The sequence below is a fragment of the Gloeophyllum trabeum genome (assembly GCF_000344685.1).
Source record: "Gloeophyllum trabeum ATCC 11539 unplaced genomic scaffold GLOTRscaffold_00021, whole genome shotgun sequence".
Taxonomy (NCBI): Eukaryota; Fungi; Basidiomycota; class Agaricomycetes; order Gloeophyllales; family Gloeophyllaceae; genus Gloeophyllum; species Gloeophyllum trabeum.
The window spans coordinates 227,429-241,192 of NW_006920430.1; the positions used below are offsets into that span (position 1 = coordinate 227,429).

General features: G+C 55.2%; 5 protein-coding genes across 5 annotated transcripts; 1 reads left to right on the plus strand and 4 right to left on the minus strand.

Moving 5' to 3' along the window:
- Positions 1–1,200: 1,200 nt before the first annotated feature.
- On the minus strand, positions 1,201–2,477 carry GLOTRDRAFT_66940 (flavo protein WrbA). Its single transcript, XM_007872955.1, has 4 exons — positions 2,199–2,477; positions 1,979–2,036; positions 1,772–1,925; positions 1,201–1,709 (listed from the first exon to the last, which is right to left on the minus strand). Exons 1-4 carry the CDS (start codon positions 2,254–2,256, stop codon positions 1,368–1,370), a joined length of 612 nt encoding a protein of 203 aa, XP_007871146.1. The 5' UTR covers positions 2,257–2,477; the 3' UTR covers positions 1,201–1,367.
- Positions 2,478–4,316: 1,839 nt separating this feature from the next.
- GLOTRDRAFT_101783 (NADH-quinone oxidoreductase) lies at positions 4,317–6,649 on the plus strand. The gene is made up of 7 exons (XM_007872956.1): positions 4,317–4,597; positions 4,659–4,716; positions 4,773–4,926; positions 4,990–5,721; positions 5,778–6,279; positions 6,336–6,489; positions 6,545–6,649. Exons 1-4 carry the CDS (start codon positions 4,420–4,422, stop codon positions 5,329–5,331), a joined length of 732 nt encoding a protein of 243 aa, XP_007871147.1. The 5' UTR covers positions 4,317–4,419; the 3' UTR covers positions 5,332–5,721; positions 5,778–6,279; positions 6,336–6,489; positions 6,545–6,649.
- GLOTRDRAFT_133987 (DUF1613-domain-containing protein) lies at positions 5,599–7,276 on the minus strand (the record flags this gene model as incomplete). Its single annotated transcript, XM_007872957.1, has 5 exons — positions 5,599–5,717; positions 5,774–6,325; positions 6,391–6,487; positions 6,543–7,205; positions 7,268–7,276. The coding sequence occupies 5 exons, from the start codon at positions 7,274–7,276 to the stop codon at positions 5,599–5,601; spliced, it is 1,440 nt and encodes a 479-aa protein (XP_007871148.1).
- An 891-nt stretch (positions 7,277–8,167) lies between these two features.
- On the minus strand, positions 8,168–9,084 carry GLOTRDRAFT_82351 (uncharacterized protein; the record flags this gene model as incomplete). Its single annotated transcript, XM_007872958.1, has 3 exons — positions 8,908–9,084; positions 8,772–8,848; positions 8,168–8,717 (listed from the first exon to the last, which is right to left on the minus strand). The coding sequence occupies exons 1-3, from the start codon at positions 8,971–8,973 to the stop codon at positions 8,168–8,170; spliced, it is 693 nt and encodes a 230-aa protein (XP_007871149.1). The 5' UTR covers positions 8,974–9,084.
- Positions 9,085–9,922: 838 nt separating this feature from the next.
- On the minus strand, positions 9,923–12,723 carry GLOTRDRAFT_97051 (uncharacterized protein; the record flags this gene model as incomplete). The annotated part of the gene is made up of 7 exons (XM_007872959.1): positions 9,923–10,373; positions 10,545–10,906; positions 11,104–11,235; positions 11,401–11,472; positions 11,707–11,751; positions 11,776–11,786; positions 12,132–12,723. The coding sequence occupies 7 exons, from the start codon at positions 12,721–12,723 to the stop codon at positions 9,923–9,925; spliced, it is 1,665 nt and encodes a 554-aa protein (XP_007871150.1).
- Between the last annotated feature and the right edge of the window lie 1,041 nt (positions 12,724–13,764).

Consider the following 13,764-nt stretch of genomic DNA (forward strand, 5'->3'; position numbering starts at 1 on the left):
TACAGCGGCTTTTGCCGCTCACATGATGTGTGGCGGGACGCTCGCGGGACGCAGACGGGCCGCAAGCGGGCCGCAAGCGGGCCGTCGGCGGGGCGATTACCTGCGGGTCTGCAGAGAATATGATATTTAGAGAGGCATTCCGAGTAAGATCAGAAGGCATAACAAAGTCTCAAATTTTTGAATCCCTTTGTGCTTGCAGCTGCTTATTGTATATTGTTTTCTATTCTGCTGGACGTGAAGATATGAAGTTTAGTGGCTGTTCAAAGTTCGGTCAGAATAATATACTCTGCTTATGTATTTTAGATATACCCAAATATCGAACACTATTTGCCATTTATAGTAACTCTATGTAGGAATATGTATTTTACATTGAGAGACAACTTCCCGGATATGATTATATTCCTTTTTCTGAATGTGCTTTACTAAGGCGTAGGAATATTAATAAGCGACATGGCGTTCAGCTACCGGTTTCGGTCGGCACCGAAGTTTCGGTTGGCCGTTGTGAAGGGAAAATGCGGAATGTTCCGCCGTATTAAATTTAGTGTGATGTTTCGCACGCCACATGCAAGGATGTTGGCATTTCCCGTTTGCCGCAACTACACCAATATGAACCTGCTAAACTGGTTGAAAGCGGGTTATGGGCTCTGCTCTGCATGCAAAAGATTAGCATTGGCGTTAAGATACATCATAGAGCCCACTACGTCCACTTAGATCCTGGTTAGTATACCACAGGCACGAAATAATAGTTGTACCCAGCTGCCCAGGCCCTCAGCCACCATAAATACTGTGACTACTGACCAAATTACCGTCACAACAGTCAGTTGGTCATTCCCACGGTATTAACGTAGTATTAACGTAGTCACTGACAACCCTGATATTCATGCCATCCTCCCCTTTCTCCTTCGACGGAGGCGCCTGTTGGATATACGTAGCGCACCAAGCAGCCATGAAGGCCGGAGGTACCAATACCAGCGGCCGCCGTCGGCGCAAAAGCAAAGACGGTCTATGTCGCTAGATCTGTCGGAATCAGTACTCAGTACTCAGTCCCGACGGTCTTGTGACAGACGTCTCTGGTCAGCTTTGCGACCGAATCCTGGGGCAGCAAGCCGCCTGGCCTGGGGCCGATAGGTGCTGCAGACTGCCAGGTTAGTAGGCAGCTTGAACATGCTTCACGGAGCCGGCGCACAGTGCAATGCTCGCGACGCGACGAAGGCGGGATTTCCACATTTGGAGCGGGTCGCGATCGGGGTGGCTGCACTTCACACGCCCCTCGAAGCTCTCTATATTGCATTCGGGTCCTAGGGAGGATCATCACGGATCCTCTAACAATTACAAGTATATTCTAACAATCCAACCCCCATCTCTACTCAAAACTTAACCCGGCTCAAATACTCCCAGAACTGCTTCCCTTGGATCCGCGCAACCTCGAGCTCGAGCTCAGACGGCTGTCTCGACCCGTCCCCGCCCGCAAACGTACCCGCACCCCAGGGAGAGCCACCGCGCACCTCCGACATGTTCGTCAGCTGCCCGAACGCGTTCTTGTACCCGAGCGGGACGTAGATGATCCCGTGGTGCGCGAACGTCGACATCGCCGCGATGGCCGTCGACTCCTGCCCGCCGCCGGGGGACGCGGTGGAGATGAAGAGCCCCGCGTACTTGCCCGCGAGCCCGCCGGTCGCCCAGAGCTGGCCGGTGGCGTCCCAGAAGGCCTGCACGTCGCGAGTCAGCAGGTGAGCACACATCCGGCCTGTCTTATACCGACTCCACTCACCTTCAGCTGCGCGGGGAAGTTCCCGTAGCGTGTGGGGATACCGAAGAGGAAGGCGTCGAAGGTGGCGAGCTCGGCGGGGCTGATGATCGGGTAGCTAGGCTTGGGAGGAGCATGCATCTTCGCGAGCACCTCGCCCGGCAGGGTCTCCGGGACTCTGCACCATAGTTATTCTATACTGATCCCCGCCATAAAGCCAGAGTAACGTACTGGTAGATGGTCGCTTTACCCCCGGCCGACTCAAGGCCTGCCTTGACGCCTTCGGCCACTGGAAAGATATGTCAATGTGGTGCTTACAACGAGTGCGCAGACGTAAGCAATTGGCGACGTTATGCTGACAGTCGCCTCCGACATCTCTCCCTGCCCATTCCCTGCCTCATGCTCCTCCGCACACCATACTCCGCATGCGACCCACTGACAAAACACTCACTTTTGGCAATATGGCCATACATCGAATAGATTACGATGGCGACTTTTGGGGAAGACATAGCTGATTCGAGTTCTGGTACGCGATTCTCTTCAGAGGCGAGTTTACAGGGATGGGCGTTGTAGGTCAGGATGATGCAAGAGGTTGGGGCGAGGAGGCGCCCTTTTGTACCCGCCCTCTCGATCTCCGGGAACCTCCATGAAAGCAGCCTAGACGTATGTCATGCCGTCAGAATCATTTACTACGCTCGTCGTTCAAAGCGGTCACCGAGGGGCTGAATATTAGCACAGGCTGAGTTGCACAGTTGATCGCGACGCTCTAATTAGCTTACGTCTATCCCATTTCGTGATGTTGACTCGAGCTTGATCGCAGACAGATTTGGAACCTTACGAGTTGGTGTTGACGTGAGCCTTACTTACCCGTGTTTGTGGCATTTTCAGCCACAGTAAAGCGGTCCCCGCCATCTGGAAGTTCAGGTAGTCTGAACTGACAGCGAGAATACGGTTATAATGATAATGTCTCCAGAATAGATACCAGGATCTTGACACTAGCCTATCATAGATACCACTGTCGACTAGTACGAGCCGGTGTAAAGATAAGATGTCATGAATACCATCACTCAAAGACCTCCCGGCATTTGTCGCGCAGCTCATCCGAAGACAGTTTATCCCGAACCGCGCGCATCGACTAGGAAGTGATGCATGAGCCTGAGGAGCTTTCGCAGGGCACCGAGATGCATGAAAGTCGGCCGCGGAATTTAGCACAGATAATATTTTCAAGTTGAAGTTGAACTTCAAGGTGTCATCACCAAGTGGATAGCAACTCGCGCTGGTTAGGGTTGGATGTATGAGGCCATCCACAGCAAGTGGATGCTAAATCAAACGTCAGAACTAACCCAGGTTACGACACTCAAACGAGGCTTCAACGCCGTCGATTTCAAACCTCCCCCTGCATTTCGATGTGAACACTTGTCGGAAAAATCAGAAAAGCATGATATTGCTATACAATGCCAGATAATGCACTGATAAGTCAATCAGGTTCGAGGAGAGTTATCGGGTTCAGAAATGATCGAAAAGCGCATGTAAGCCTCCGTCAGGCTGATCAGGCCTGACGGGGGTTACAAGCCATTATAAGGCATGATAAGCCCGGATAAGGCCATGAGTCCCAGAAATGAGAAAAGGAGGAGCCACTCACGCCACCTGATGGTCATCGACACCACCATCTAAGACGTCACTTTAATACAGGTACTTCGACTTTGATTCGAACGAGCGGCCTTCAGTTGAACAATGATGATATATGTAAAGACTAACGATATAACTACTACACTACGCAACAACAGTTGTGTGGGTCTCACATTGGTATATATACATCATACATACTGCCTTACCGGGCGACTCGTAATGACTGCAGCTGGACTTGGATACCGTCGCTCGCGCTCACGTCCTCTGACGTATAGACGTACGGCTCTTGTAGATTTCGCCATAACTTTAGACTTAGACTATAATGCTACTGTAGTCAACATGCCACCTTTAAGACACTCAACCCATGTAAAGGCTACGACCGTATTTCAAGATGTTTCCGACGTACAGGATCTATGTATACTACAGAATTCCTGTGATATTACAGCACCACCAGAAGCCCCGACCTAATCCAAACCTGACAACACCTGATAAGGGCTTATCAGCCTTGAAACATATCATTATAATGCCTGATCAGTCCGTCAGGTTCTGTCAGGGCTTATCAGTCTTTTCCAGATTTTCCGACATGTTTCGTTACAGGCGGTCTTGACATACAAGACTTACGTTCGAGAGTCAAGCGAGACTTTTCGAGACAGCTGAGTGCACGCTGACCGCGACTGCACGTCCTCCGTTACCCCTCGATCGTTCTCGAAAGCTCACCTCCTTTCGCCCGCGAGCGTTTTCTGCCTAAACCGGCAGTCCCGAAGTCTAAGCCAAGCCAAAACAGATCAACCGCCAGAAGAAACGGCCAAATATAGCAGTCAACCGTCATACTTAGCTGACGCGACCGTGCTTACGTGCTGATTCAGCTCTATTTCCAAGCACGCTGTGGCTGTAGCTGCAGGAGCCCATTCCCTTCGCGGGCCATGTCGTCTCACGAACGCCCGTTTCCATTGCTTTCCCGGGGCGCGATAAAAGGCAATTGGCGGGGGGCACTGATGATTGCGCGATAATCCGCTGCAGGATAAAAGGGCACCGCACCGCGAATGTGCTTTCCATCGAGACGCCAAAAGGCCAACTTCACCGACGACGAGCAGAAACAGCCCGCCTCCTCCAACTCGAAACCCCCCGCTGCTGCTTCTACTGCCCCCGCTGCACCTGCCGTGATGTCTTCTCCAAAGGTCGCTATTGTTATCTACTCGCTGTACGGCCACATCGCCAAGCGTGAGTAACCCCCTGTGCTATACTTGCCCTCGTTCTCGCGCTGATCGTCCATCTGCTATAGTCGCCGAGGCTGTCAAGTCCGGTATCGAGAGCGCTGGCGGCAAGGCCCAGATCTTCCAGTGAGTATATGCACCGATTGCATTCGAGAGAGGGGGGATACTGACGACGACGCCAGGGTCCCCGAGACGCTGTCCGAGGACATCCTGAAGCTCCTCCACGCCCCGCCCAAGCCCGACTACCCGATCATCACGCCCGAGCAGCTCGCCACCTTCGACGCCTTCCTCATCGGCATCCCCACGCGGTACGGCAACTTCCCCGCGCAGTGGAAGGTACGCACGCCCGCATCTAATCTTATCAGAGCCCTCCCACTCACCCTTCCTCGCTGCACACAGGCCTTCTGGGACGCCACCGGCCAGCTCTGGGCGACCGGCGCGCTCGCGGGCAAGTACGCCGGGCTGTTCGTCTCCACCGCGTCCCCCGGCGGCGGGCAGGAGTCCACCGCGATCGCGGCGATGTCCACCTTCGCCCACCACGGCCTCATCTACGTCCCCCTCGGCTACAAGCACACCTTCGCGCAGCTCACCAACCTCAATGAGCTCCGCGGCGGTTCCCCGTGGGGCGCCGGCACCTTCGCCGGCGGTGACGGCTCCCGCCAGCCCACGCCCCTCGAGCTCGAGGTTGCCACCATCCAGGGCAAGACTTTCTACGAGACCGTCTCCAAGGTCAAGTTCTAAGCGATGGGGTGTAGAGGTTGACGATCGCATGTATAGAAGGACTGTAACAACTTAATCATATATCGCACCATTGATTGTATGTATATTCTTACAATGCATTTTTGATTCGAATCAGCTATAGAGTGGGCGCTGGCTATTCGTGAAGGAACGTCGTGACGACACGGTTCGACTGGCGATGACAGAGCACGTACTTGCGTTCAAGTCGCGCTCAAGCGGGTAGGGTGAGGCCACAACATTTTCGAGTGTCGAAAGACGGTAGCGATCGCACTAATGATCTCCAGCTTTGCCCTCCGGCCGTCTAGTCTTAAACACCGCTCTATTCCTCACTTCATCTACAATCCTCCTCGCATTCTCCACGCCCTCCCCCTCACCACCTTTCCGCCTGCCTACCCAATTCTCAGCACGCCTCACCCAACCGGGGCGCAGACCACAGCCCACTCACCTACAATCGCCCAATTTCGCGTGCTCGGTATCCTCAGCGCATCGCACTCCACCTCCCACCCACACCACGCACTCAGCGCCGCGAGCCAAATCCGGTACGCCGCGTACGCGCTCGTATTATTCCCGTCCGCGCCGAGCCCCAACTCCTCCGCGAACCGCGAATCGTGCGCCGGCACCGGGAACAGCGCCGCCTTCGCCGCCGACCGCGTGAAGCGCGCGTCGAACGCCCACGCGCAGCACGGGATGCTGAGGTACCCCGCCGCGCCGCTGAGGGCGGCGAGCACGGGCACCCAGGGCGACAGCTCGTCTGCGTGGTTGCCGATGAGGAAGACGCCGGGGGCGAGGTACGGGTCGCGCGCCGGGGAGGTGGGGTCGAGCGCGTGCACGTGCAGCGCGGCGCGCGTCGCGGGGGGGTAGTGCGACCAGGAGAGGCGCGCGCGCACGTCGACGCCGTGGCCGGCGTAGCCCTCGGCTGTGAGGATGTGCACGAGAAGCCCGTTCCCGCAGCTGATGGAAGTGAATAGAGTGAGTTGATGATCAAAAGGGTTGAAGGCTGTACGTGCCCCAAGTCGAGGAATCCTCCGGGAGGGCGAGGCCAGTCGTCCCATGGTCTGTCACTTTCCACATTCACCTTCTCCACATTCTCGGTCGGAGCTGTGGCAGACGCAAACGTGTCTTTCCACAACAGCATCAAATACGTCGCAATACCAATATCCTGTCGAGGCTCAGTCAAAACCGAGCGTCTCTGTAGCCACTCTCTCATAACTGACCTCGAAGACATGCTTCAGCGGATCCGTGCCCTCGCACCACTCGTCCACGCGCCACTTGTGTCTTTCCCTCATCACGAGGTAGAGGTCCTGGTACGCCTCTCTCGGCACAATCCTGTCATGCGCCATGCGCTTTTTGTAGTTACTCAGCGCGCCCCAGCCGTAGCGATGCAGCGTATCGAGCAGCGCAAGGCACGTGCGGTACAGTCTGCTGTTGAGCGCGATATCTGGTGGAGGGGAAGGGGAAGCGAGGGGGACGACTTCGATTGAGAGCAGACCATGCGATCCTGGTGGGGAGGGGGACGGGATGTAGCGGAAGGCGAGGTGCGACACGGCGGGGTGGTAGTACGGGAGCGAGGTGCCGGGTGCGAGGAGGGGCGAAAGGACTAGCACCGATATCTGCTCACCGTGCTGCGGGCCTCCCGGGGCGCCTGGGTCCAGATCCAGCGCGTACATAGTGCACAATTGCTCCAGGCCCGCATCCCGCCCGGGCCTTCGGGGCAACAGCTTGCGATGGACCGCTTTCGCTGCAGCGTAACCGTCCAGCGCCGGTACGGGCAGCGCAGGCGGGAACGGAGGGGCGTGCTCGGCGACGACTTCGGAGCGGAGGATGAGGGTCGAGTTGTACTCAGGGTGGTGGATGATTTGGGAAGTGGCGGTCTCAAACTGCCCTTGGTGAAGTCCGATCACTTCAGCTCGAGCGGGGATTCTGGACGACCGAGACTTACGAGGTCCATAGGGAAATCAGCAGAACATCTGATTACCGGCGTCGTTTGCCCTATCCCGGTAAATTGTAGAGGGTGGAATGGGAGATCGCCTGCGTCACAAGGGATAGGCGTGAATGTAGGACGCGTAGGCTGGGCCATAACAAGGGGATAGTGACACAATTCGCGATGAATGCTGGGAGCTTTGGCGAGTTTGCCCCGAGTGACGCTCGCAGGGAACTTCAAGTCTTAGTGGAGGTTGTCCTCAATTCCAGTCAATCAAGCGTGTACTATAGTTACATACCGTCGAAAGAAAGACGCGATTCAGACTAGTAGTGCGCTGAGCTGGAGATATTTAGCGTTGCCCCAACTACAGACTGAGCGAATAGAGGCTATCAGTGTCAATCAGTCATCTACGCCATCCGGGGTGATAACCTTGGACGAACTTCAGCATAGGCCGCACTATGACACGGGACTATGCAGAGAGGACCTATTGCCAGCTGTTGGGAGTTCGAAACGTACACTCGTCGAATAAGAAATGAAAAAGGAAATGTCAAATGACTGAGAGGCGACCACGCAGTTTCCCACGTTGTCGGAGGCCGTAGCAGAGAGCAGTGAGATGATTGACTGATCGCAGAATAGCCTCAGCACGCTTTCCGTCAAATGAATGGCAGACGATATATGAAGCAGGAGCAGAGATTCTATTATCCAACTACCCGAAATCCGTCACTTCCACATTATCGTATTTGGCAGGTAGTTAACCATATTATATAGGATATGCTGCGTACTTCACTCTGGATCTCCTATCGCAGTCCTGTGTCATTGTCTAGGCGGAGGAAATAGTATCTTAAAGCCATTAAATGTCTATATACACTGCAGAGTGCCCCAAACTAGTCTACATGGTCTAAATCGCTAACATGCACATCATAGTCCGACACGAGTGAAGCAATATGAGCCAAAGATAAATGACAGAATCATCGCGAGAAGTAGGCCGTGGGGGGTGAACTCAACGGCCTGGTCCTTAGTAACCACATTCGACACTGTGTGCCGTTTTTCAGGGGCGGGCTCGTCAACAGCATCGAGCCACGCCGTCCCAAGGACAAACATATCCCTGTCAGGGAACAGCTCGGTGATATCACACGACACCCCCTCTGCCTCGAGCATATACCGTCTCTCGAGCTCCCTCTTCCCGCGCGCGTTGACCCGCGTCTGCACATCGAGGAGCGTGAACCTAGGCGACACGCGCATGTGGCGGAAGAGCTGCCCGATCGCGAACTTCTCGTCGAGGAAGAGGCGCTCGCACTCGGGCGAGGTGAGCACGACGCGAGAGGTCGCGACGCACACGATGCGCCCCGAGCAGAGGAGCTGGACCTGGCGGTCCTGCGTGATGGGGTGCTGCGGCGACGCGGGCGCGGAGCGCGGGGAGGTGCGTGCGGAGACGCATTCGACGGAGATGGGGCGCCCGAAGAAGCAGCTGGGGACGCGTCAGTGTCGTTTAGAATGGAACGCGTACAGAGATGGGGCTTACCTGAGAAGCCGCTGCAGGTCGCCCTGCGCTGCGAGCATGATGCGTTCGACGCCGGTCGTGTCATCTGGGCATTTTAGCTGAGAATTATCATTCGTCAGCGTGCGTTCAGCTCTCCGTAGATACAACGAAGACATACCTCGACGGAAGTAGTGGTTTTGCCGAAGGTGTCGAGGCTTCGCTGGGTGGTGGTCTTCACGCTCATGGCGAGGTCTGGGAGGGGCGTCAGAGGTGGATAATTCGTGTCCTTCTATCGCAGCACCACAGTGCATTTGAACTTTTCTGAGCTCCACCAATCCTACAGCAGGACGCGCACAAGCCAGTCGGAATGAGGGCACTGTGTGAGTGCCGGTGCCCGAGCTCGCCCGCATTCAATCATTTATGGTAATTGTTGGTGTTGACTCCGGATATTCAACGCCACTCTCCAGACGCACTGAATACCTCGAATGGAATCTTTGCGTGCTTTCTCAGCCCGCTGTATCTCTGGTCGTCTCAAAACCTTGTGGGCTGTGCAGTATCTTCTACTCATCGTGGAGAATTGGCAATAACTACTCTTGTGGGGAGTAGAGCGCGCTCTGTTTGATCCTGCTCAAGAGAATCGCCGCAAGCTTGTCTATAGCGGGTTTTCAATATACGAACATGGTCTACTTGCCTGCCTTATTACAAGCTATCACGCTGCGAGGCTGTATGTAGTCCTAGCAGTTCCTGGCACCGCGCTGCCACGGCGGCGCTCGACCGTCGCCTTATACGCACGCCCCGAGAGCCGACAGGTGTATGGTATGTCATGGTGGAAGATAAAAGAAGCGGTTGTCTATTCAATGTCCGTCCGCAAAGGATTCCGTGGCGTACCTCGGGCAGCGGACTTGGACCAATGGTGCGGCTTCGTATCATCCTTCTGCCGATCCTTCAGTCTCGTTTATTCGTCCGTTACTCTCGTTTGAGGCCTTCGACGGCTATGTTGCATAACGAGGTCATTTCCCGACGCCGCGGTGTTTGTTACTTCCTGATAAATTATGACCAATTCAGCTTGTGCCACGAACTTCGTACGTATTGTAGGTCCCAATAGAACGCTCATCACCGTAACAGGACTTCGCAGTACCATCCATGCTTGCTGCTTTACCAAGCTGATAGCGGCGCCAGTAGTGATCGCGACGTCAATCCTCGCCCGGGTTCGCTTCTACCGCGATACACAGCCTCTGGTTCCCTAGGCCCCGCAGGCGTCTTGGAGACATGCTCCATACGAATTCCGCTCGCTCTGATTCTCTCAGAACTCGTCCCTCCCCTCCTCGCTGAACTCGTGGAATCTCTTTCGCCTCGTCTCGCTGGTGGCTGTAGAAGTTTGTGTCGCGGTTCATCTGGCTTACTTGGAAGTCCTCGGCCCTCTGGTCTCGAGAGTCGAGATATTCGTCGCTCTGCGATGCCAAGTACGCTTGCCATTGCCATCTGCGTTCCCAGGCGGCTTGGGCTTGCGCAAAGGCTTTCTCGCGGCTCGCTTCCTTCAGCAGGAATTCATGCTGCCGTCTTCTCATACCCTTGTGGAACATCGTCTTCGTGTTCTCTTGTGACTCTTTGAACGCTGTTTGCCATCCCTTCTCGCCATACGGGCTCTTCTCCAGACAATTCAGTCATGCGTAGCAGCGGTGTGATCCTCTTCCTCAGGCTCCTCACATCTCTTACTGGGAAGAGGATCGGTAATGTGAGTACGTTTTGTATGGCCTGGAAAAGGCGTCCTCAACCTGATCTGTTACTGACTCGACACGACTTGGAGGTACTCACAGTACATGTGACAGGCGACGATGATCTCCTGGCTCATCCGAGTGGTAAGAATGGCCCTCGCCCAGCCCATACGTCCGATTGCCAACGGTGATATTCTTGGTGCACGGTATAACTTTGACCCAACCATCTCGTGCGTGACATATCGTCCACGTTGGAGCTTTCATCTGTCGCATCGCCTCGGTTCTGCTCCCTGTATCTCTGCTTATCCAATATACGCTTTCGGATAGACACCGATGGCGCCTCTCTGAATCCAGAGACGCGACTCCGTCCCGTGGGATGCCTCCATTGGTTTCGCGCAGAATCCATCCAGCCGCCAGTCCATGTGGCGCTGAACAACCTCGTCCAGGGTGTCCTGCATTGTACTGGAGCCAGCCGCATTGAATCGCAGGATGGGGTGAACGAGTGGCAGGGTGTGCTCGAAGTGAGGCAGCTCGCAGGTGAGATGGGGAATCTCAAGCTGCTGCCTGCAGCGCCATCGCGGACGTACTTGGAATCACAGATGATATGGCTCAAAGTGCAGGGGGGCCAAACGCACTGTTCCGGTGAGCATATTCCGTACCTTTACTCGGTTACATTTAGTGCATTCACGATGGTGCCTGTCTCCGTGCGCTTCTTCGTCTGACTGCTTCCAGAATGACTCGAAATTGTCTTCGTTGCTGTTGTCTGATTCTGCTGGACTCGGGACTCTGGACTACATGCACGAATAACGGGAGAAAAGTGAGCCAACGAATGGTTGGGGAACTGATACAGTCAGGCCACAAGCCGCCGAACTTCACTCTCGTGTACTAGTGAGTTTTTCGTCCTGCTCCGCCACTTGAGGCGCTCAAACCCAGACTCGCAGGGATCATCAACATACTCCCAGCGGGACCAGATCATCGACGAGCCGCGTACGTCTGACATTCGTCAAACACCTTCTGGCTTCTGGTCCCTGTTTCGACCACGCGGTCGCGGGTTTACAAGGGAATGAATGTGTGGACCTGCTGAGTTAATTATAGCTGTAGTTCTGCCCCTTGGATCATCATCATAGCTCTCGTCATGTTGTACTTGCCACCGCCACCCGACTCTTGCTCTCGTCCCCAGCAGTGAAAAGGTCGAGGTACCGTGCATGGCAAATGCTGGCAAGATCCCCTCTCGAAACCTGGAAGCTCCAGAGAGTACGCACCAGATCTGCACTTCTACGCTCATATGGCGAGACAGATGCCCAAATCTGTACGCCCGGTGTTTTACTCACCACCGTATCATCTGGTAATCATGAACTGATATCGGTATTATAAGAACCTGTTCAAGTTACTCGGGATGCCTCTTTCTTACCCCCCAACGTCTACTACAGCAGTCGGCCGCCGAGCGTATGGATACCCTTCCTCCTGAAATACTCCTCGACATCGTCTCGTCCGCGTGCTGTGACGGGGGCTCGGCCGCTTGCTCTCTGCGTTCCGTATCAAAGTATTTGTGCAGGCTGACGGAGCCATACAGGTTTAGGTCCGTCGCTCTGGCCGGCGAGAAGCAGACTAGACGCTTCCTGCGAGCGCTGGCAGCCGCACCCCGCGAAACACAACAGACCGTCCGCAATCTGTTCGTCTCTGACACGACGAGTGACAGCCAGTACGCGCTCGACATCCTCGACCGGAATATCGGGAATGATACCACCCGAAAAATGCGGGAGCAAGCTGGGCTTGACACGGCTCGGCGGTTGCAGGCTATCCTCACCCTCGTCGCGCCGTCCCTCGAGTCGCTCACGTGTCTCTTCCACAATGCGTTCTGGCAATTCGCCATGTTCCCTGCTCTCCTCACGACGGAGTGCCCGAGGCTCTCGCACCTGACGCTGCGTCTCGCGGAGGACCGGTTCCCGTCGCTCCGCAACCTGCCGCAGGACCTGCCGCCCTCGATGCCAGCCCTCACGCACTTGCACATCCTGTGTGCGTGGTGGCCCTTGGCGGGTGTGGTCGAGAGCGTGTACCCCGTGTTCTCTCCGAGGACAAGCTATCCTACGTGCGCTTCTCCGGCATCCATCTTGCTTCGGGGTCTGTGAGATCCTGCGGCGGGTACTTGGCAGGGATGGCGCCGTCAAAGCGCCTCTCCCGGTGGGTCCACCAGACCCGATGTACTTCCCGACATCCAAGGCTTTGTACTGGAGCCAGTGTCGTGGTACCCACCGAACGGGGCGGCTGAGGGGCAGCATGGCCCATTCAGTGCGTTCGTCATACCTCAAGTGAGGCAGCTCGTAGAAGAGATGGGGAATCTCCAACTGCTGTATGCAGCGCGATTGCGGACGTACTGGGAGTGCAAGAAAATCTGGCTCGAAGTGCAGGCGGGCAAACGCGCCGTTTCGGTGAGTCGCTTGTTATCCTTCGTTGGTGCATTTCCGAGCCAGCCCATATATATCACTCTCAGCATAGGGTGACTACCTTGGGGGATCGATCGCCGAGCCGGTGAGCTGCTTCGTCTGTCGCTTCTTGGGCTGTCGAATTTCTGAGACTGTCTTCATTGACGTTGTCCGGTTCGCGATAGCTATTCGCGTGCTGCTTAATCCACGACTTCATCCACCGGCCTGGGTGTAGCCCGATTGTATCACTTTCCTAACCAATCGTCCGTCTTACTTTCTCCCATCCGCGTGCATTGTGTTGCCTCGAACTTCACCGTCCGTTAATAGCAGTGCGGTCTTGGTCCTCTCATGCTTCCTAACATACAGCGCTATATCTCGAGCCAGTGTCGTGGTACCTACCGAACGGGGTGACTGCGGGGCAGCATGGGCCACTCAGTGCGTTTGTCATCCCGCAAGTGAGGTACCCATGATGTGGCATCATAGACCGTCCGGCATATGCCGTGCTCCCTGCCACATGTCACGCTACTCGTCAATGTCACATTCTGTTACACCCTGGTAACCCATAGTCTCCGAAAACCCAGCTTTCTGGGTCCACGGACCACTATGTGTTATGGGAGAGTGGAATTGATCCTTATCATAATAGAGTGTTTCCCCAAGACGGCTAAGGATAAGGTCGAAATCTGTGGGTGCCATCAATGTTGTTCAGAAGTGGTGGTGACTAGGTGTCCCGCACCATAGTACTACCAGCAGCTACCCGTGCGATACTGCACGGTAGTGAGCCTCAGTCATTGGCCAGGAAAGTGTACCTTGAAGACGTGGTTGACTTATTAACCCCATTATTTCTCATCTCCTCTGAAAGTCTTGATATGGGATGTCAGGGCCATATTGGGTCCAAGA